The following is a 23,255-nucleotide window of genomic DNA, read 5'->3' as shown; positions in this document are numbered from 1 at the left end:
ACGTAGCATTTTGTGGGAGAAACGTTTCGTCACTCATCCAAGTGACTTCTTCAGTCTCAGCTGACTGCAGGTTTCCCCAAACCTTATAAACAGTACATTTGCATAATGACTGAAACCAGCCCACTGTGTCTTCATTCCACCTACTTCACATACAAGGGTCAGTTCTACAGGCAGAAACATGGGTGTGCCATGGGCTCCCCAGTTTCACCCATCGTGGCCAATTTGTACATGGAAGAAGTGGAAAAGAGGGCTTTGCTATCCTACCCTGGAACACCACCAAGCCATTGGTTCAGATATGTGGATGACACCTGGGTGAAAATCAAATCTCAGGACGTACTACATTTCACGGATCACATTAACTCGGTGGACCGACACATCAAATTCACCAGGGAGGATATGAAAAGTGGCAGGTTAGCCTTCTTAGACTGTGAGATTTCCATCAGTAATGGGGGACATCTAAAAGCTGATGTGTACCATAAACCTACACATACGGATCAGTATCTAAGGTTTGACTCTCATCATCCACTGGAGCACAAACTGGGTGTCATCAGGACGCTACAACACAGAGCGAACACCATCCCCACAGACTCAGCAGCCAGGCACAACACAGAAGAGCTACCTCATCAGGCCAGGACTCTGCAGTCTATTTACACCTACAGGCCAGTGGACACTCTTTCAATGATGAGGATGTAACATCCTGGACAGGGAGGAACGCTAGTTTGAGCGCGGAGTCAAGGAGGCCATTTACGTGAAAAGGGAAAGACCATCTCTGAATCGAGGAGGGGGCCTAAGGGTCCATCTGTCACCATCTTACAATGCTGTGATTACAGCCATTCCCCAACTCTCTGTCAATGGTACTCATGGCCATTGATCAGTGTTCTTTGATCAGTGGGTTTTGGTCAGTGGTTGTTGATCAATGGTCATGGGAATTTGCATAATTAAGATTAAGGAACTGACCTCACAGCCCATTGTTCCTTCAGTGGGCTGGTTTCAGTCATTATGCAAATGTACTGTTTATAAGGTTTGGGGAAACCTGCAGTCAGCTGAGACTGAAGAAGTCACTTGGATGAGTGACGAAATGTTTCTCCCACAAAACGCTACGTCCAGATGAACAGATTCAACTTTTGGACAACTTTCATGTGTCCTACAAAACAGGTTGAAGCTTTGATGAGAATTACAATTTAGATTGGAATAATATTTGCCTTTTCATGTACTAATATTGTTTTATATTATATTAATATAGCACAAGGTTCTGATACCTTTTTACAAAAATGGTTATTAGAATCTTCCTTAAAGGAGTTCCTTCGTACATTTCTGAGCCTGTACATTTCCCACTTCACCTTTACTGCAATCCTGTTATTCTTTATATGCAGTTTTTACGCCCCAGTTGCCACTGAACTTAAACAACATATATGCCTGTATAGCTGCTCAGAGGCATTTTAAGTTGGCAACAAAGTGCTGGAGATTATTTTGTTTTTCTTCTTCTCTTCAACTCTCAGAGCCACATCTCGACATTGTGGCTGTGTGTGTTTCAAGTCAGCCCAAAGTTTCACCACCTGGTTGGGGCTTCGCTTGTGGATCACTAAGATGGTGTGGTATGAACACGGGTCTTTCCCTTTGGGAAAGTCAAACATGAGGAAGGCATGGTTGTGCGTGGGGAAGGCATTGAGCCGAACCATGCACATCCCTACGTACACGTCATCGATGGGGAACAAGTGAACTCTTTTAGAAATTAAGTGCAGACGTCTGGTCAACTGACCCGAGTACACCAACCCTCCTCCGCCTGCATACGCAGGGTATAACCCTTTGTAGAAGCTGTGTGGGATAAAGTACTTTGAGATGTTCACTCGGTTGGGTGAGGCTGCTCCTATGACGTCTCCAAACATGAAGTTGTGCATGTTCTTCTTCACATGCGGCTTCTCCATCTGGATCTGGAGATAGGTTATCAGTTTTGGTATGTTGACAAAGATGTCATCATCTCCTTTGAAGACAAAGTGGGTTTGCTTGCAAGAGTGTGAGAACCAGCTCCAGAAGAGCACATCCTTCAAGGTGAGATTAAAAAATGTATCCTCAAAGTCCCACTGCAGAATGTCTCCATAAAAGTTACTCTCCAACTTGAGTAACTCAGACACATCCACACCTGGTTCTTTGGTATTTTGCTTGCCCAGCAGGAACACCCTGCGGACATAGGCTCCACCATTATCTCTGCCACTGCCATTTATCTTCTGTCCTGCCACCCATCCCGCCTGGCCCAGGTCTGCCGAATAGCCTGTCGGTTGTTGAAGTTATCCGGTGTTGTTTTGATGGCGAAGAGAAGCAGAGGGGGCTCCTGCTCGTCTTTTCCCTGAGCTCCACATTCTCCACCTGGCTGGAGGAGAACCGGGTAGTCTCTTCTCTGCATGTACCTGGTGAAGTCTTGCACCCGCTCTGGTAATTCCTCAACATTATACCTCACGTTGTCGAAGCTGCGAACTGCAGAGAAACTCTTCTTCAGCAGGAAATCATCAAAGCTGCTATTCTTCATTGATCTCTTGGCTTTTTGGGGTTGCAGGATGGGGTTAAATTGGTGGTCAACGACCAGCTGGAGCTGGTTCCAAAAAGCCTTTTTGTGCCGTTGGTTCTCCCAGAAAGTTTTAGGGAGCGGGGCGAAGCTCTTATTTCTTAAAATTCCATTAGCCACAAAATGAGGACTCTTTGGCATGATTTCAGTCGCTGGTGCTGCCATGCTCCTCATGCTCATACACACCGTGAGACCAACGTAGACAAAGAACAGGGCCAGGAAGATGCAAGGCGTGCAAACACAGATCAACACCCTGTGCCAGCGAAAGTAACACCGTGCCATTCAGCTGCAAATACACAAACACCAAGTTACTCTGGAGAAATCTGACGTCTGACAATTTCTGAGTTTCAAAATATAAAACAATTATTAAATGTACAATAACAAATTCATGTGTATGTGGAGCAAGAGGCAAAGCTCTGCAGAGAAATGAAGTGAAGAAGCATGATGAGGAAATGGAAGATTACAAAAGGGCAAAAGAGATAAACTCAGGCCATATCTAACAGTGATCTCACAAACGAGTGTGTAAAATAGATTTTAGCCTCTTTTTGATCACATGATGGTTAAAAGCCAGTTCAATTGGCTCATTTGGCATGTAAGCATTGAGATGCAAAGCTATTTTTTCTGCTCATTTGTTCTGGGAATCAGAATATGTAATTTTTGCTTTTATTATATAGTTTTCCTAATCTGGGGTGAAAGAAAATCATAATTTCAATCAACAAGCATCACAAATTCACAATTTTTCTATAAAGTCTGTTTTGGCCTTCAACCTGAGAAGGTTAATGAAACTGTCAGCAGTTTTCTTTGCTTACCTGTTTTAATGATGACTCTCTACCTCACAGACTAATCATGTGTTTGTTGTTATCTAGTTGAGGAGCGTTGTCAGCACAATGCCATTCACTCTCTAACAAGAATTAAAGATATAATCCAGTGAGTCAGTCTATCAGGACGTTTTCCTCTGCAGCTGAAGCTCCTCCTTTGAGCGCATATATTTTACTGCCGAGCTGACAGGCAGTTAAATATATGCAGTATGGATACACCCACCCACTTGTAAAACAAAGAGAAACTCCACCCACAAACACTTGGAAACACATCCATGTAGTCCATAAGAAATAAAGACAAATACAAAACTAATAAGATTTATTATGGACTGACTCTTCGTGTCAGTACCCCAGAGCCGCTGAGAAAAGCAAAAGGTAACACATTTCATACTCACAAACTTAAAAAAGGGATCTTTCAGTTTATAGGTCTCTTTTTGGTCTGATTATTTCACCGTTTTTTCATTTAAAAAAAACAAAAAAAACATTACATAATACTTGTCTCATGGTTCTCGGTCTTTCACCCAGTGTTTGTGTTTTGGGACTTATGAATCTTATTGTTTCATTGTTTTGATTTTGAAGAATGGGTTATGTTGCCTAGTTTAGTTTTCTGGTGCCCACGTGTCTCTGATTATATTGTTTATTTTTAGTGATTAAGGTTTATTTTTAGGTTGTTTAGTTCCTTTAGCTTTTCCCCTTATGTCTTGTCTCCATGTTTTAATTCTCCCTTTCCCTCCGTGTTCCTCACGCCCTCTCTCTCTGTCCCATGCTCCCTCTCTTGCGCGTCTCTGCGTTTCGCCTCCCTTACCTGTTCCCATGTTCCTCTCCTTGTTTCATCCTTTGTCTCCCCAGTACGTCGTGTGCTTCCATGTCTGTTTGTCCCCTGTTTTACTGTCAAGCTTATGTGTCCTTGTCTTGGTCTCAGTCTGCGTGTCACTTCCTGTTTAATTTTGACAGCCCCTTGTCTCATGTGCATTGAGTTCAGTTCACGTCCCCTTTCTCATTAGGTTTAATTTGTTCCCGCTAAGCTCCCTGGTGTTTCCACTTCCCTTAACACCGCGCTGTGTATGTATATCCCAGTCTCCCTTTGTCCCTTGTCTCTGTTCAGCTACCTTTGTGTCTTTTAGGGTCCATGTTATTTTAGTATTCTCCCAGTTTAGGTTAGTTGTTGCATTTAGTTTTTTTCTTATTTTGTTGTACCTGTGTGTTCAGCCTAATAAATGGCTTGTATGGATGTTGTATATGAATGTTTTTTTTTCTTATTTAAATACCTGCAGTGATTCCATAACTTGAATGACAGCAGCCATTTTTACATGTCATTGCAGGGAAATTAAACGTGTTGATAATATCGTTAAAAGGATGACTCTGTCATCTTGATCTGGCTCAGTGAGCCATGACAGAGCCATGACTCCACATGAATCCAACGAGTCATACTCATGTAAACAGACACCTTTTACACAGGAGGAATCAATGCTGCACGATGGCATAACCACATCACAGTTCAAAAAGTGGAAGATCCCAAATCAGAGAAACAAACAACAAACAAAAGGAGGGAAGAGGGTTGGTTTCTAAAAAAGTCTGTATAAGAAAGGCTTCTTAAACTCAATGAGACCTCTGACTTCAGCACACAGCAAAAGGCACCACAATATTATTCTATATATTTAACTTGGCATGTAATTCTCTTATTTTTTTAATCTCACATAATATTGTAAATAAAAAAAACTTTACATATAAATATCCCCTCCTCTCATTATAAAAAAAAAAGTCTTTAATGAGGTGGACAGGCCAGGAGGCTGTAATGGTGGGCGTCGGCCTTGGAGCATTGCGACTGAGTGAAGCAGGCCGCTGTCTCAAGTCTCTAAGTTATTTCCATTTCTTAATATAATGAATGGAATTAAACAGGAGCATTTTTTAAAAATACTTTATGTTAATTTAAAAAACAATTGATAAAGCACCAAATCACAATAATATGTGTCAAGGCACTTTATTTAGTAGTCAAAGTTTAATGAACCAGGTTGCTGTCTGCAAGTTATGTCCAGTTAATAATAATGTGAATAGCAGTAAACAGGAGAATAAAAGAAATGAAAAAAGACATTAAAAACACTGTATGTTAATAAAAACATTTTTTAACTTATCTAAATCACAATAGCAGCTTTATATGTGAGGTAAAGACAATTGTAGAGAGAAAACCCTAACCCCCAAATGTTTGAGCAAGCACTTGGTGAAAGTGGGAAGGAAAATCTCCCTTTTAAGAGGAAGTATCATCAGGCAAAACCAGGCTCACGGAGGGGCGGCCATCTGCTGAGACCAGTTGGGGGTAGGGGAGGGAGACAGAACAAAAGACACATAAATAAGCATAACTAAAGGAGGGTTCAGGGTCACCTGAAGTAGCCCAAACTGGAATGTTTAGAAAAAAAGAAAGTTTAGTTTTAGGCCTAAACTTAAAAGCAAAGAGTGAGTCAGTCTCCTGAATCCAAAGTGGCCTGAAAGCTGAAGGCTCTGCCTCCCATTCTACTTTGAAGTACCCTAGAAACCACAATTAAGCCTTCTGAGCAGGAAGTGCTCTGTTGAGGTGATACAGTACTAGTAGATCTAAAACAGGGCCTGATTATTCAAGACCTTGTATGTGAGAAAAATGTCAGCAGCTACAAGAAGTGTGGTTGTAGAAGCTGGTCACAGAGAGGCAGACACACAGATGTAATCCTTTGCAAATTATTATTAAAGTGTTAGTCATTCACATTGTTTAGTGTTATTAAATATAAGTGGAGAACATAGACCCATAAAGTGAAAAAATAAATAGTAGACACAGTGACCTCAACAGAATCTCACCAACTTGGCCACAGAGAGTCCATTAGTTCAAATTTGCCCACAAACAATACTGTGTAATACGCTGTATGCAGTTTTAATGGCCCAGTTACTACGGAACTTAAACAACATATATGCCTGTATAGCTGCTCAGAGGCATTTTAAGTTGGCAACAAAGTGCTGGAGATTATTTTGTTTTTCTTCTTCTCTTCAACTCTCAGAGCCACATCTCGACATTGTGGCTGTGTGTGTTTCAAGTCAGCCCAAAGTTTCACCACCTGGTTGGGGCTTCGCTTGTGGATCACTAAGATGGTGTGGTATGAACACGGGTCTTTCCCTTCATTTTTGGGAAAGTCAAACATGAGGAAGGCATGGTTGTGCGTGGGGAAGGCATTGAGCCGAACCATGCACATCCCTACGTACACGTCATCGATGGGGAACAAGTGAACTCTTTTAGAAATTAAGTGCAGACGTCTGGTCAACTGACCCGAGTACACCAACCCTCCTCCGCCTGCATACGCAGGGTATAACCCTTTGTAGAAGCTGTGTGGGATAAAGTACTTTGAGATGTTCACTCGGTTGGGTGAGGCTGCTCCTATGACGTCTCCAAACATGAAGTTGTGCATGTTCTTCTTCACATGCGGCTTCTCCATCTGGATCTGGAGATAGGTTATCAGTTTTGGTGTGTTGACAAAGATGTCATCATCTCCTTTGAAGACAAAGTGGGTTTGCTTGCAAGAGTGTGAGAACCAGCTCCAGAAGAGCACATCCTTCAAGGTGAGATTAAAAAATGTATCCTCAAAGTCCCACTGCAGAATGTCTCCATAAAAGTTACTCTCCAACTTGAGTAACTCAGACACATCCACACCTGGTTCTTTGGTATTTTGCTTGCCCAGCAGGAACACCCTGCGGACATAGGCTCCACCATTATCTCTGCCACTGCCATTTATCTTCTGTCCTGCCACCCATCCCGCCTGGCCCCAGGTCTGCCGAATAGCCTGTCGGTTGTTGAAGTTATCCGGTGTTGTTTTGATGGCGAAGAGAAGCAGAGGGGGCTCCTGCTCGTCTTTTCCCTGAGCTCCACATTCTCCACCTGGCTGGAGGAGAACCGGGTAGTCTCTTCTCTGCATGTACCTGGTGAAGTCTTGCACCCGCTCTGGTAATTCCTCAACATTATACCTCACGTTGTCGAAGCTGCGAACTGCAGAGAAACTCTTCTTCAGCAGGAAATCATCAAAGCTGCTATTCTTCATTGATCTCTTGGCTTTTTGGGGTTGCAGGATGGGGTTAAATTGGTGGTCAACGACCAGCTGGAGCTGGTTCCAAAAAGCCTTTTTGTGCCGTTGGTTCTCCCAGAAAGTTTTAGGGAGCGGGGCGAAGCTCTTATTTCTTAAAATTCCATTAGCCACAAAATGAGGACTCTTTGGCATGATTTCAGTCGCTGGTGCTGCCATGCTCCTCATGCTCATACACACCGTGAGACCAACGTAGACAAAGAGCAGGGCCAGGAAGATGCAAGGCGTGCAAACACAGATCAACACCCTGTGCCAGCGAAAGTAACACCGTGCCATTCAGCTGCAAATACACAAACACCAAGTTACTCTGGAGAAATCTGACGTCTGACAATTTCTGAGTTTCAAAATATAAAACAATTATTAAATGTACAATAACAAATTCATGTGTATGTGGAGCAAGAGGCAAAGCTCTGCAGAGAAATGAAGTGAAGAAGCATGATGAGGAAATGGAAGATTACAAAAGGGCAAAAGAGATAAACTCAGGCCATATCTAACAGTGATCTCACAAACGAGTGTGTAAAATAGATTTTAGCCGAGTTCTTTTTGATCACATGATGTTTAACAGCCATTATAATTGGCTCATTTGGCATGTAAGCATTAAGAGGCAAAGCAATTTTTTTCTGGTCATTTTAAAGCCATGTGAAATCTTGACTCCACCAATCAAAGATTATGTGCTTTGATTCAAATTTAGTAGTGTCGTTTTTAGCAGATAATTATCACAAGTTCAAAAGGAACTTTTATTTAGAGTTAAATTTAGTCAGACTTTGAAGTATGAAAAAGAGTTAAGCACATTTTTATTAGCAGATAAACAAACAAACGCAGTCTACAAATTCCTTGTGTTTACAGGAAACTGAAAAGATGATGTCATTTTAAAAAACTTACCTTCTTACGTCTAAATCAGTGACAGCCCAGACTCCCCTACTCCTATTCTGACCCCCAGCCAATCAGAATATGTAATTTTTTGCTTATATTATATTGTTTTCCCAGTGAGGGTAGAAAGAAAATCATAATTTTAACCAACAAGCATCAAAAAATCAGTTTTTCTAAAAACTCTGTTTTGGTCTCTTCCCAAATATATGGGTCAGAGTTACCATTTATGATGACCAAAACCTGACAAGGTTAATGAAGCTGTCAGCAGTTTTCTTTGCTTACCTGTTTTTAATGAAGGCTCTACTTCGCTGAATAATCACGTGGTTTTTGTTATCTAGTTGAGGAACGTTGTCCAGCACAGTTTCGACTCATTTAGTCTGAGTAAACTCTCCACTCAAGAATTAAAGATAAAATCCAGTGAGTCAGTCTAACAGGAAGGTTTTCCTCTGTAGCTGAAGCTCCTCCTTTGAGCTCTCTGGCTGAAGAGGCTGCTTTGGCTTCTGCTGAGCTGACTGACAGTTAAATATATGCAGCATGGATACACCCACTTGTGAAACAAAGAGAAATTCCACCCACAAACAATGGGAAACACATCACTGTAGTGCATAATAAATAAAAACAAATACAAAACTAATAACATTTATTAATGATTCAGCTGTCGGTGTCACTACCCCAGAACCACAGAGAAAATATAAGGTAAAACATATCAATGTGGGTATGAAACTAAAAAAGTGATCTAGAAGCACATGTTTTAAACTATCAGAAACTTCACTAGTTCATTAATTTAGTCTTGTACACATGAATAACCAGACATCAGTTTGGAAACAGAACTTTATTCTGTGCCATCCTACATCGCCACCTAATCTTTTTTTTTAGCGGCTTAAGGAAGACTTCATTACCTGGTAATCTTTTTATGGGCAGATTCCTGTGATCCGTACACCCATCAGGTCAGACAAGAACTCTGAGTAAAAAAAGTTGCATTTAAATAATGTGGTGTGTCTGCAATCCTGACGCTAAGGTGTTGCAACAGCTGTCATGGAAAACAAGTGTGAATCAGCTTGGGAAAACCCTAAGACAACAATCACCAACCAATCTTACCTAAACACTCCCTTCTCAGTGTTTGTAGGAGGCAGAAACTGTGGACAGAGCTGTGGCCTCTCTGTTTTACAGCCATACATGTACATAGTAGCACATTATATGCATAAGATGTGATGTTTTCCTTTTCTTTCTTTGAAAATGTGTGCCATCACCATCAACATGAATCTGAATCAAAAATATCTGCTTATCTCAACATCCCAGCAGGGCTCACAACCTTAAGCTAAAGAGTTCACAAATCAAGGTTGTTTTGTAATATTCTAGATAATATTCTTATAAAGAGTGCATATTTTCTTTTTTATTCCTTCCCTTGTTATCTCTGATCCAGTAGAAAACTCTGCAGGATTGTGACACATTGTGCCTTAAGTATTTTAAGTATTTAGGCAAAGTCTTACAAACAGTTTCAGCTGCAGGTGAGAGTACAAACAGTTGTAAATGTGTGCTGTATGTTAGTGTTAGGACCCTTTGGGCCCCAGTTTTGGTTCCCGGCTTCAAAAAGTTTCAGAAACCTAGCTTGTTCTCGATCAACCGTGAATTGGATCATAATGGACATTATTAGTTGTTCATGTCAGAATGTGGGCTGTGAATAGTGTCAGCATACCTGATTAGTTAAAACCTGAGAGCTTAAATACAAAAGAATCATCTGATATTCTGGTAAGAGACTGAAGATGTGATCATTCAGCTCCTTACTCCTTTAAAACAGTTAGACCTTTAGTTGTGGATGGTTTTAAAGAATGTTCTCAGTGTTTGTGTGTAAGTAATCTCTGTGAGTTGAAAGGTCAAACTGCTCCAAATCCTGTTTCCAGCTATTTTCTTACCTGCTCTAGGCTTCAGATGACCTCAGTGAGAGTGGATATGCTTCTGATCATCTCAAACCTTCTGCTTGCTAAAGAGGCAATCACAGTATTTCAGTTACAAAGATGACAGGACTGTTTTAAAATGGTAGGAATAAAGTTTTATTTTTCATATGAAGGGGTGGTTTTAGATTTTTCTTCTTTTACAAGTAGTATGTTTTTGATAAAACTTGCAAAAAATCTTCTAGCATATTCCAAGAATGATGGACATGAAGAGAAGGGGATTTATTGCTGAATGTTAAAATGAGGACACGTTTTTTATTTCATTTTATTATTGTTATTATTATTATTTTTTTCACCGAGTGGAAAAAAAAGATTTGCTTGCTGCTTTTTCCATGCACCCAACTACCAGTACCACTAGGACATGCAGGGGATTTGGGGTAGAGAGGAGGGGAGGAAGATGAGGAGGAGGAGGAAAAAGTAGGTTGGCAGGTAAAAAAGACAAACTGCTTGACAAACAAACATGAGAGGGGCTGTGTGAGTGTGTCTGTGTATCCACGGTGTATGTCTGTGTGCTCAGTGTGTGTGCTTCATTGTGGATATGCATGTATGTGCGTGAGAGAGATACGTGTGTTCGTAAAAAAGGTGGGTGGGAAGCGCAGGGGAGGGGTGGGGTGGGGTCGAGGAGAAAGAGGGTGGGGTTGTCAACAATTCGACTAGCTCTAGAAGCACACTATCCTCACTTGCAGTAATTTCAAATCGTTTGCAAATCCCAGATTGATTACAGTGATAGTAAGACAAAACTAGCCAGACCACTGGGCCGTGAACCCAAATTGTATTTTCATATCATACGATTCCCCCTAAATCTGAGGGAATAATTTCTATATCTGTGATCCATGCATTGCCTGTGTGTGGGAAAAAAGACAGAAAACAAAACTCTACATATTGGAAATGAAGTCTAATCGGGACACATTGTATCTAACACAGTATCATTTTCCTCAGTGAGTTTCAAAGGGTCTCTCTAAGGGTCTCAGAACCTGATGTACATCTGCAGTGGAAGAGTTTCTGACATGATCGGTCTACTGGTAGTGTGCTGTTTGGTTTTACTCACTGGACTTAACTTTGTCTGCTAGTTGCTTCTGTAAGAGGGCGAGGAAGACGTGACGGTGAGGTTGCGATGTGGTGGGTGGAAGGGGCAGACGTAGACACACATAACAGATCATTCGGTCAGTCAGTGTGACCAAGCAAATAAAGTTCAGTCGATAAAAGGTACAGGAATGCAAATCAAGGATGCAGTAATCAGGATTATCATATACAACCATGTGAGCTAACTAAAAAGGTAGAATCAGCCTCGGAAACTCTCTTCCCAGCAATGTGAACCCGCACGTGGTGCTTCTTCCCGATCAGAGCAGCGCCGTTACTAGTGTGGCAAAATGTGCGCCCACATAGCTTCCGGTGGGATATCCTTTTTTTTTTAAAACAAACAAACAAACAAATTTTTTTAAAAAGGAAAAAGAGCGAAAATGAGAAACCCAGAGGGAGATCCACCTTTCAGTGGTGGGGGCAGAATTCCAAGGTTACGCCCCTGCATCAGAGCGCAAACAGATGCCGTCTCTGCACAACTTCATCTTTTTAACACGGCTACACACATGCTCACTTAAACGCACACATAACCTCTTGAAGTAAAAAAAAAAGAAGTAACTGAATCCGCCTACCGATTCCAAAAGTTTAATCAAACGCGTCATTTACCGTCCTTTAGCCACAAGTAAGCGCGAGAAACCTGATAGATGGTGAAAAGAAGGGGAGTGAGGGGATGTGGATCTGACCTGCGGACTGAACTGTGACTGAGATGACGTGCGTTCTCTGCTTTGAGTCTTTTTGGCTGTGATGTGATGGGGAAGTCCTGAGACACAGTGCGGCTCTAAGCTGCTGGCATAGGAAACGAGCGGGCTAGGCAGTCCACGGGAGGCCAGAGTCAGGCTGGATTACAACTGGATTGGTTAGGTTCGGTTTGGATCGGCAGCTCCCTGGCCAATGACTGCTCACGGAGGGAGGTTCTTACAGTGCAATGGAGCTTCTGGCAGCGTGAGGATCGGTGGAGAGGAGCGTGTCAGTCAAACAACAGAGATCACACCCTCCAAGGTGAACAGAGGCGCCAACCGAATGAGGCTTCATGAGGCGTGCAGAATGGATACAGGCACGCACGCACACACACACACATACAGTACGCGCACACTACAACCACCACCAATGTCATGGCAGCACCCTGAATACCTACACGAGGAATCTGGAGTCACTTTCCCTCAACAACTCCCCAACGTTCCTGCTTTTACAGAAATAACAAGAAATGACTGACAGGCAGCGAACGAGGACATAAATGACCGATGTGTGTTCATCCGAGGAAACTACCCTACACATCTTGGTTGCGTCAGTGACTAAATGTCCCTGTGAAACGAGCGCATCGCGTGGGTCATACTCATGTAAACAGACACCTTTTACAGAGGAGGAATCAATATTGCATGATGACATAATCAGATCACAGTTCAAAAAGAGGAAGATCCCAAATCAGAGAAACAAACCAAAGCAAAAGGAAGGAAGAGGGTTGGTCTCTATAAAAACGAGGAGTCTTTATAAGAAAGGCTACAAAAACTCAATGGGACCTCCGACTTCAGCATACAGCAAAAGGCACCACAATATTATTCTATTTATCTAACTTGTGAAAAAATTGGCACGTAATTCTCTTATTTTTTTCATCTCTCATAATGCTGTAAATCAAAAAACTTTACATATAAATATCCCCTCCCCCCGTTATAAAAAAAGTCTTTGCTGTTAGCTAGTAGACAATTTTTGCTGAAATGAAAATAAATATTTCATTTGTTTAGAATATCTGTCTGTTATACAAAATAAAAATATTTCTCCTAGGTGCAGGTCTCTAGTCCACGGGTTGTGTGTAAGAGGAAGGGGAGTGTGTGAGGTGGAGAGGGCGGGAGGTGGCAGGGGTGTAATGGTGGCCGTCGGAGGGAGGTTAAGTCTTAAAGGGGCATGTTGTCAGCCTTGGAGCGCTGCGACTGGGAGCCGCGGCTCTGCCCGTTGCTGCGCGTCCCTGGCCGACTCAGCCCGCGGTGAGTCCGTGTGTCTGCACCGGATGACGAACGGAAACCCGGGACGTTTAGAGGCGGGTCCATGTTCATGTTCTGCATACTGAGGAAAGGCGTGCTCTCCCCATGAGCATCCTCTTCCTCCTCGTCCTCCTCCTCCTCTTCTGACTGGCTGAAGCTCTGTGAGCTGTAGTCCCGTAAACCCGCCGAGCGCTGGGAGATATGTCCGTTGAGTCGGTTGCGTCGTGGGCGACGCCGGCTTCTGATGGGTTCCCGTGAAGAGGCGTACTCCTGCGTCGTCTCATAAGCCTCGTCATCAGGGAGCCGGTAGGGGCTGGACGGTAGACTTCCTGTGCTCTCCGTCAGGTAGGGTCGTCGTGGACGTCGGGGCTGCCTGTATAAACTTCCATCCTGAAACAGAGAAAACACAGATTTCTTAGAATGGCTGAACAAATTTATTGACACACTGGTGTGTTGGTCTGCCTGTGCATATAAGAGAAGGAGCTCCTGCTGTGAAGCCTTCAACTGAGCACTCTTCACCATGACTGTCTTGGTGTTTTAAAAGTGTATATCAAGAGACTGCATGCTCACATGGTAGCAGCTTGCTAATCACAAGGTGGATTTGGCCTAAAACTTACACTTCAGTATCCTCCCAATTTACTCAACTGGGGACCATAATTTACAACATTAAGCATTAAGTTAATGTTGTATTTTACAAGATGTCATTTTAGCAACTGAGATCATAAAGCTATAAGAAAGGTGTTTAATGATGTCATAAATCAGGGAAGATGAAGCCCCTTTTTCTTTGTACACTTCTGTTTGTAACCAGTCACCCCCTGCTGGCGATTAGAAAAAAATACAGGTTTAAGGCACTTCAGGCGTTTTGACTTTCAATCCAGTTCACTTAATATAGCACAAAATCACAATAACAGCTGCCTCAAAGCATTTTATATTGTAAGGGAAAGACCATACAATATTATAAGGAAAACCCCAACAATCAGAAGGGCCCCTTTGAGGAAGCACTTGGTGACAGTGGGAAGAAAAAACTCCCTTTTAACCAGAGCCAGGCTCAGCCATCTTCCATGACAAAGCCATCTGTTTGTTACATCAATCTTTTGGTGGCTTTCGGACATTAGGAAGCAGTTACTGTATGTGATGCTATTCTGTCCCTGCCACAGTAAAAATCATTATATTTCACAATAACCCCACAGAAGGTTGAATGCGGCTTCACGAGCCTTGGCTTGGCTTTGTTGTCAGCAGTATCGGTGCACAGAAAGTAAAGAAAGACACCTCTGTACAGCCTGCATTCAAACACATGCTGTAGGGAGAGACTACGTCAGTCATGGTGGCTTGTTTACATCTGGTAAATACATATGCATACAATGTATATTGGCTTACGTACATCGGGGCACCGTAACAGCGGTTGGTCATCGTCTCTGTGGTAGGCGGCAGCAGCAGGAGGAAGAGAGAGGGCGTGGCTTGTGTTGGGCGAGGTGATCTGAAAAGTGGGGACCTGGGGTGGCAGCGGGGGGTAGTGGAACTCCACTGGAGACAGGCGTGCTGGCGTGGTCAGTGCAGACACATACCTGGATGAGGTTAGAAAAACACAAAAATAACCACAACTCTGTCCATTTTTACCTCTAACAGATGCTCATATCCGGTGAACACAATGTCCTCACTTTAACAATGCACTTAGTAAGTGTGCACTCCTGTAGATACTGCATTATTGAGGCGCTCAGCTGCACCAACAGCTTAATCATGATATTTTGAAAGAGGTCACACATCTGTCTGTTCCCTGAAAAGCAGCATAACACACACAAAATCCAGCCCTCATTGTGATCTGTAAGTCTTTGAACTATGGAAGGAAAAAACTTCAAACAGAAACACTGCAACCAGCTGGCTCAGGTTCACCTTTCTTCCCCCATTAAGTGCCAACAAACCTGCTTAGTCAATCACAAGAGTATAAAAGACATTACTGCTCATGTGCAATCACTCCAACAAGAACTGAATGACTCCTGCCGCTCACTGAGTTCAGCTTTACTTGTGCATCCGTGTCCCATATTCTGAAATACTAGTTATTTATTATTATGCAGTATTAACATCCATCCATTCATTTTCTTCCGACCAAATGAAGGTCATGGGGAAGCTTGAGCCTACTCCAGCTGTGATAGGGAGAGAAATGAGGTACACCCTGGACAGGTCACCAGTCTATAGCAGAGCTAAAGCTGGTTTTATGGCCGAGCAGAGGTAGCGCGCTCGCTGTCCGCTCTAGTCCAGAGATAAACCCGTCTGCCTGAAGTGAGCTCTGTTGTCAGATGGAGGCAGTGTACAAAGTGTGTGGTATGACGAGCCTGTGGGCCACTCTTGCTTGTACTGTTGTTGATCCATGAGCCAGACGCGGAGGAGAGAAGTTATAATATGCAAAGAGCTGAAGTGCAACTGAGTGTTAAATACAATGAAAAGTGTCAGTGCAGCCTCAGTCTGTGCTTTTCATGTTGTAGTTTTTGATCTTTGAACTTTTTTCAGGGTTCTCCTGTTCCGGTGAACTCTGCTGTCGCCCCGTTTCTCTTATCTTCACAAACTCACGGGTGAAAAAAAAAAAAGATGTCACGCCTGTGTATCAAAACTAGGTGAGTAGAATGGTAAGAGTCGTACTGCATTCCCCGTAAGTTAACAACCAAACCCTAAAGAACAACAAACATACAATAATAATAATAATAATAATGATAATAATAATAATACAACTGGATAACATTTTGAATTGAATGTCATTGCCTTCACCACTGCTATATCTTTTTACACATTATAATAGACCCTGTGCACGAGAAAATGCTAACGTCCTGGTTTGAGACCGGATGCAGGGTTGTACGTTTCCGGTAGCTTTACTTTGCGGTCAATCGCTACTGCGAAGATATTCTCCAAAATCTTGTCCAAAACACGAAAACGGAAAGATCGCATTAAGTTACAAAGAGCAGAGGGTGGTAACACTCACCATTGTTGTGTCATAAAAAATCTAATGATCAATTTTGACGTTTAAAGAGTTTAGATCGATCAGTTGTTTACATCAATCAACACAAGCAGAACTGCATTACAAAATCAGAAGACGCATCGTCCACATTCAGAAGCACATCTCTGTATAGTGACTGGTCTTATGATTTAAATAGGCAAATGTTCAGTATTCAAACTACATGTGAACAATAGTCAAAGCCAGATGTTTCCCCGTTATGTCGATATCAGCTAGTCAAGTACACACCTACACAGCATGTTAACAAACCGTGAAAAAAAGCCACACAAAAAATGAATGATTGCTGATATGCATGCTTTATTTTATTTTTTTTACATCACATTGTGTCCGGCGTCCTGATCGGCTGCAGCCCATTATCGATCTCCCCCGTGCCGTCCCTCCTGCACAGTACAGAATCGCTGCATCGATCACTAGCAGTGTGACTCTGAAGTGCAGTACTGTATGTTTGTACGTTTTTTCCCCAACAAACACAACAATGTCGACGAAACGTTTTGCATCATCAAAAAATAAAATTGGCTACTTGATTTCATCTATCGCTAGTTATTTTTAGAACATAACACCCGCGAAAAACGAGGGACCGCTGTTTACAAATACTGAGAAATATAGAATTTGAATCCTTTCCATGTTTTTCTCTGAGGCGCGGGGGAAAAATGTCGACAGGTCTATGAACAGCATCTACATATATATTCCGTAAATGCCCAAGACATCTCAAGAAATGTAAATCGCCACTTGATTCATCCATTTGGTTGACTTGTTTTGGAAAAACCGGCAGTAAACAAGGAGCGAATATCACACCGGAAACGAAGCGCCCTACAGGAGTTTCCCCACCGGAAGTAGCATATGCTAAGGTGCACAGAGTCTATTAACAGTGTCTGGGTGACATACTTCTTAAAAAGACTAACAAAAGAAAGTCCTAGCAATTAATTGCCACTTGGTGTCGCCAGAGAGTAAAGGGCTGTAACAAGAAGCACAGCCAAGCAAAAGTGTTTAAGAGCCACTGAGCAAGTTCCTTCTCCCTCCAAACCACAGTGCCCAGCATTTCCACTTCCTCTACCTGTCACTGTGAGGTGAGTCTCTTAAAGAATCGTAGGAGTCCCCGTACTGCATTCCCGGTCCCGACGCATCCGTACACCCCCAGTGGGCGGCCCTCCTCGCCATGCATGCTGGGCTGCTGCACTTACTGGTTCCCACAGAGCTGGAGAGCCCACCTGACTGGCAGTCTGAGTTCATACTCTCTGTTCGCTCCATGCTCCACGTGTGCTCCTCGTGTCTGCAGGACAAGTTTAGAAGGTTATGACAGCAGCGGGGAGGAAGGGGGATACAAAGGGAGACTGAAGTTAGTACTGCTGGTCCCACTGACATTCAACAGTCACCTGTGTTAAGCATAAAAAAGAGCATCAGGACTCGTTTGTGTTGTGTTCAAGGTGGTTGAAGCTACCCCGTGTAGCTGACGTACTTTGTTGTGCGGATGTGTGCCTGCCGTGTACTGAAAGCTATTCATTGCAGATGGAGTGGATGTTTTTACAGTGATCTAGCAGGCATGCCAAGCTAGGCCAAAGCAGCAGCCAGTACCACAGATAAGGGGCGCGGGGTGTGCCCAGTGGCTGTGGTTCCAGTTAGAGCTCAGTTAACGAGTTTATTACTCTGCCCTCTGGTGGTGAAGTGACTAATCAATCTGCAACTATGGAGAATCTTTTCTGTTTTAGCTGGAATTTGCTTAGTTAGCTCTAGTAATATAAGGTCACACAGACAGTTTATGTTGTAATTTATATACCTGTATTATATTCAGGAAATTATTTACTTTAAAAGTAAAATTTGAAGTGAAACTGACCGTATTAACTATACAACACAGACCGTGATTTCTGCAAGTCCTCGGAAAACATTGCAAATAAAATACTTATCAGGTCCTGTTGGTACTGTGGATACGAGGTAATAAAGAAGTAAAACCTTTCAATATCTGCATAAGTAATGAGTACCTTTGGAGTATTTTAAAGGACAGGGGAAACAAATTATACTGTATTTGTAAGTACTTGGTACGTGCACTCTTGGACAACATCCTGCAGTTCCTTACAGAGCTTAACAATTTTATCATAAAAAAAGGAAACACAAATATTTGTGAAATCTGTCAAAAAACTGTGAAAAAATAAAATTTTTATACCCAAATTTTGACACTTAAATCAGAAAATAAATCAAACGTGACATTCAACCACTAAAACTCATTTTTCTGTTAAGTAGGAACAATTGCATATATCTGTAATTTGGCATCTTAATCTTAAAAATAAAATGTGCGTCTGCTCATTTACTGTAAAACAGTCAATCTTGAAATTCATGGATAACAACAATAATTCTATTTTAGCATTAAAGTGATCACGTCGATTAAAGAGCTTGCACAAACTGGTGGATCAACCATTACAGAAAAAATGATTCTGGTAATTAACCAATAATGTTAAATTAGCACAATTGTGGCATAAACCTTACACTCGATGGTGTTCTATTAAATTTGTTATGCACTGTAAAGTACGTACGACAGCCCCCAGTGGATTTCCCAGATGTAATAGTCACAGACCAATAACAATAAGATTATTTTGACTGAGGGTCGAATTGTGTGAACATTGTTTTAGTATGCTGCCCACCTTTATCTTTTTGGTGTTTACAAGAATATCTGCAACAGCTCAAAGATAAGATGTGCTCCAACTGGACAAAGACTAAGGATTAGCACAGAACTATTCTTTTGCTTGGATTATGTGTGCATCCTGACTGCAGTGTGTGGATGTACCTGGAGGCATGTGAGGCAGTGGTAGAGTGGTGGGAGCGGGTCGACATTCGACTGCCTGCATAGTTGCCTGCACCCTCTGCTCCGTGGCTGATCACGCACTCGGTCGTAGGGACGCTCTTGGAGATGTACTGAAAAAATAAAACATCAAAGGCGTTTGATTACTTTGTTACCTTCAAATAAAAACGAAAACAAACATATGGACAGAGAATTTTAAATGTAACTACATCAGGGCGTTCTGCTCTTTCCTCTTCACAGTTTTCAGCTTTACGTTTATGCTGACTCATGCCTATTGTATCTCCACCAGGATGGTAGGTGTTTCTGCCCTCTCTTTAACATGTAGCTAGCTGCGTGACACCAAAATTTCCCCATGTAGTCAGTGAATCATCATTTTATTCACACAAACACTTTGCTGAAGGCAGACCTTAACTCAAGATTTAAATCGAAGTCACAAAACTAAAAAAAACTCCAGCAGGAACATGAACCAGCTGAGTCTCTGTTGGTTTCTGAACATCCAGTCCTCCTGTCTTTTTCCTCTTCGGTCGGTCATTAGCATTAATGAATATGTGAGGGCTTTCTGGACATCTTGACACCCAAATCCTATTTCTGGGATGGGTATATTTAATTAAAAGCACTGATATGTCTGGTTTTATTTTAATAAATGCTGTGGGGCTTTGATATAGTGGATTTTCATGCTATATCAGATCAGTAGCTATGCTTGTAAATTAATTGCTGTTGAATCGCACAGTAGAAAGTCAAATGAAATCAATTTGTTACAGTTGCAAACACTCTGGTTTCAACTTAAGCTTAAACAGCTTCTCTGAAAATAATGATGATTTACAAAAACGAACTAAAATTAGGGCTCCACTCAGCTGAGTGTTATTATTATTTGGACTCACGTCAACCATGGGGATCTCCTCAGGACCAGGGCCAGGATGATTTGGCCCATTAGCCAACATGCGGTTTGGCTGCTCCACACACTGATTCTGGTTTTGGTGTAGGTGACTCTGCATCTTCTTCCTCTGCTTCCTGGACGGGTGGTGATGATGAAGGAACAATAAGAGATCTACCAAACCGATATCCTCTCTTACTACTGAAGTTCAAAATATGCGAGGGGACGTGGTAGAACATGAGTAAATAGCATTTAACTAGCAAAAATGTGAATTATGTATGTTTTATATATTACTATTGTTCTAACGGTCAGTGTAAGATGCCTGCAATAAAACCTTTTTTTAGGTCTATAAGATGCTAGCAGTTTCAAGATGCCTTCCTCCAATCATGTTATTTAAATGACAATGTTCAAGTATGGTACTGTGCAAAAGTCTAAGTAGTTTAGTCATTTAAAAAAAATAGATTTGAGCAAATGTTCTCCAAGCTTCCTCGTGGTTTTTCAAAGTTTTTCTTCAGACACTGGCTGCTTTTTCATTTAATTTTGTTTACGCATAACAGAGAACTTAGCAAAAAACTAACTTGTCACAAAACAAAATCATGTTCCTATTTCTTTAGTTGAATCTATGCAAAAGATCAAGTCTGACCAATTTAAAATAATGTTTTTCACCAAAAACTTAATTTCAATACATCTGTTTGCTAAAAAAAAAAAAGTGTCCATGAAAAATTTGAGGAAACTAGACAAATAAAGGGCAAAACACAAAATATCAAGCCTAAAACAACATCTATAGTATGAACAGTATGTGAAAGTCACGCCCTTAAGAAACAGGCCCTTCACCATTCAGAAACGGTCTTAGTGGAAGACTTGCTGTCAAGAAGCCATTAAGGAAAGAAAAAAGGGCAAAACGGCTGAGGTCCGAAAATTACACAAGAACTGGACTGAAGATCAGTGGCAACAGGTCTGATGGAATCATGAATCCAAACTTGAAACTTTTGGTTCAAATGATTGTCAAATGTATCATATATGAAAGAGGTCAGTAGAGCGGGACAACAGTGAGTGTCTAGAGTCATCTGTAAAACACGGTGGAGGGCCGCATTTCAGTCGGTGGTATTGGGAATCATGTCATAACTGCTGGAAATTAGTGTCAGATTTTCATCCATTATGCAATGCCATCTGGAAATCATCTGATTAGCAATGGCTTCATTTTTCCACATGATAATGATCCCGAATACACTGCTAGTATAGTAAAAGCATAGTGGATAAAAAACACACAATGAAACACTGTCAGGCATGGATTGGCCTCCCCAGAGCCCAGACCTCAACTTTTTTGAAGCAGTGTGGGACAATCTTGACTGAGAATGTAGCAAAAGTAAGAAACATCCAAAGAAGAGCTTTGAATGTCCTTCAAGAAGCTTGGAGAACTATTCCTGAAGACTAATTAAAGTAACATGGTAATATCAAATATTGACTTTTAAGTGCATTCGGATTTCTTTTTGTCTTATGCACTGCATTTACATTTATGTTTGCAAATGTTTTAGAAAATCGGAGCACTTATTTTTCCTAGCAGAATACAGTGGTTCGAGATTTTTGCACAGTACAAATTTTTCACAAATAAAGATGCAGCTTCTTTTTTTTCTTTAAATAGAGCACTCTAATAATGTCATAATTAATAATATTTCAGTTCCAGAGGACAATTTCTGCAGAGCAAACGCTTTTAGTCAAAGTTACTTAACATGCATGCAATATAAGGCTTCTGATTGTAATAGAGTACTTTTAGGTCTTTGTAATGACACTTTTGCTTTTAACTTAAGAGTTAATTGAAAGGTTTTGAGTCTTTTGTATACGGTGGAATCGTTTCTTTTTGCTTCAAAGACATACTTTGTTTTGCAGTAGGCCACCACACAAACGATGCCAACCACTAACAACGCCACACAGATGCCTGTGATCGTCAGCACCCGCCTCTGGTAGAGCTCCTCAGCCTCTGTGGATGCAAATATGCACACACATACACACACATTCACACGCACATTTTACCATACCAAAAATACACACGCACAGACACACACACACACACACACACACACACACACACACATACAGCATGAGCACTATCCCATCGATGGCAACTAAAGAAACTGTTGTCCTCACTATCATCTGCTGTCATTGTGTCCCCTGCGCTGTCTCTGTTCTATCAAATCACATGCCTTGGACTTTTAATGTTCTTGCAGTCACACAGTACTACCACAACGTAGAGGAGTAATTATACAGTCTCACAACTATCATGAGGAAAAGCTGAGATGTAAACCTACAACCTGGCACAAACTTCCTGCTGTCTTAAACAAGTTTGTAATGGCCATGGTGATGTAATGCCACAGATTGCACTGGAAAAGATCTGATGCCATGCCTGTATGGATGGAGTCACACGAGACAAGTTGTCGAGATGGGGGGAAAAAAAAATCAGGGTTAACACCACAGCGGCCCGAGAACCAGATGAAAGTTTGGTATTCACATAGCTCGCCATCAGCATCACAAACACAGGAGGATTTTTTGAATTAAAACAAGTTGACCACCACTGTTTTGCTGCCCCCTGGTGGTGTGGCCTATTACAGCCTAACAGTGATGTCACAATTTACCACCTTAACCTTAAGTTGAAGCTAAAAAGCTAAAAATTTTCATCAAAGAAAAAGGTTTAAATAGCACCCATGGTGTTATGGTGTTTATTTTGTTATTTTACAATTTTACAATAATCTAATTCATAGCTTATATTCTTGGAAAAAAACTGTGAACGACTATACTGTTTCTTTAACGTGCAAATCTCCTGCAGGAGTCCTTGTATGTTGGTGACATCATTTTTACATCATAGCTATGACTTGAAGACTGTATATAAAAGATGGATGTAGGGATATCACGCACTGTTACACACTGATTTTGTTTTTCTGCAACCTGAAGAGATGAGTGAAAGACAAGGCTGACTGAAAAACAAAGTGACAACCTATCAGTCGCCAGGCAGGCTCTTACTTACTTACTTACTCTAAATGGGACTATAATTTACAAAATGAGCATCATTACTGTATGAAATAAAGCCTTAAATTAGAAACTAACCAGAGTTCGTTTTAAACTGACTCAACAGGACAGGCGTGGAAGCTCCCGTGGATCACATTAAACTTTATTTAGTTCATAACACATTTATGGTGATGGCGTGTAAATGCTGTAGGGTATCCAATTCAGATTCAGAT

The 23,255-nt window shown here is 41.6% G+C and overlaps 3 protein-coding genes across 4 annotated transcripts in view; all 3 read right to left on the bottom strand.

Moving 5' to 3' along the window:
- Nucleotides 1–1,439: 1,439 nt before the first annotated feature.
- On the bottom strand, nucleotides 1,440–2,734 carry LOC100709040 (N-acetyllactosaminide beta-1,3-N-acetylglucosaminyltransferase 2-like). Its single transcript, XM_019362145.1, has 2 exons — nucleotides 2,247–2,734; nucleotides 1,440–2,178 (listed from the first exon to the last, which is right to left on the bottom strand). The coding sequence occupies exons 1-2, from the start codon at nucleotides 2,732–2,734 to the stop codon at nucleotides 1,440–1,442; spliced, it is 1,227 nt and encodes a 408-aa protein (XP_019217690.1).
- A 3,585-nt stretch (nucleotides 2,735–6,319) lies between these two features.
- On the bottom strand, nucleotides 6,320–8,824 carry LOC109194920 (N-acetyllactosaminide beta-1,3-N-acetylglucosaminyltransferase 2). Its single transcript, XM_019346351.2, has 2 exons — nucleotides 8,628–8,824; nucleotides 6,320–7,755 (listed from the first exon to the last, which is right to left on the bottom strand). The coding sequence occupies exon 2, from the start codon at nucleotides 7,749–7,751 to the stop codon at nucleotides 6,342–6,344; it is 1,410 nt and encodes a 469-aa protein (XP_019201896.1). The 5' UTR covers nucleotides 7,752–7,755; nucleotides 8,628–8,824; the 3' UTR covers nucleotides 6,320–6,341.
- Nucleotides 8,825–10,387: 1,563 nt separating this feature from the next.
- The window catches only part of nrg2b (neuregulin 2b), a 67,568-nt gene continuing 54,700 nt past the window's right edge, over nucleotides 10,388–23,255 (bottom strand). For both annotated transcript variants that reach the window (XM_005456322.4, XM_005456323.4), the window contains 6 exons: nucleotides 21,898–22,000; nucleotides 20,030–20,159; nucleotides 19,134–19,261; nucleotides 17,412–17,627; nucleotides 14,735–14,918; nucleotides 10,388–13,743 (listed from right to left, as the gene is read on the bottom strand). In XM_005456322.4, the coding sequence (XP_005456379.1) occupies nucleotides 13,267–13,743; nucleotides 14,735–14,918; nucleotides 17,412–17,627; nucleotides 19,134–19,261; nucleotides 20,030–20,159; nucleotides 21,898–22,000 (1,238 nt within the window). In that variant the 3' untranslated portion in view covers nucleotides 10,388–13,266. The remainder of the gene's footprint in view (nucleotides 13,744–14,734; nucleotides 14,919–17,411; nucleotides 17,628–19,133; nucleotides 19,262–20,029; nucleotides 20,160–21,897; nucleotides 22,001–23,255) is intronic.

The sequence above is a fragment of the Oreochromis niloticus genome, linkage group LG2, assembly GCF_001858045.2.
Source record: "Oreochromis niloticus isolate F11D_XX linkage group LG2, O_niloticus_UMD_NMBU, whole genome shotgun sequence".
NCBI lineage: Eukaryota > Metazoa > Chordata > Actinopteri > Cichliformes > Cichlidae > Oreochromis > Oreochromis niloticus.
Note: the sequence above shows the minus strand (reverse complement) of the source record. Positions and strands in the feature narration are given on the sequence as shown.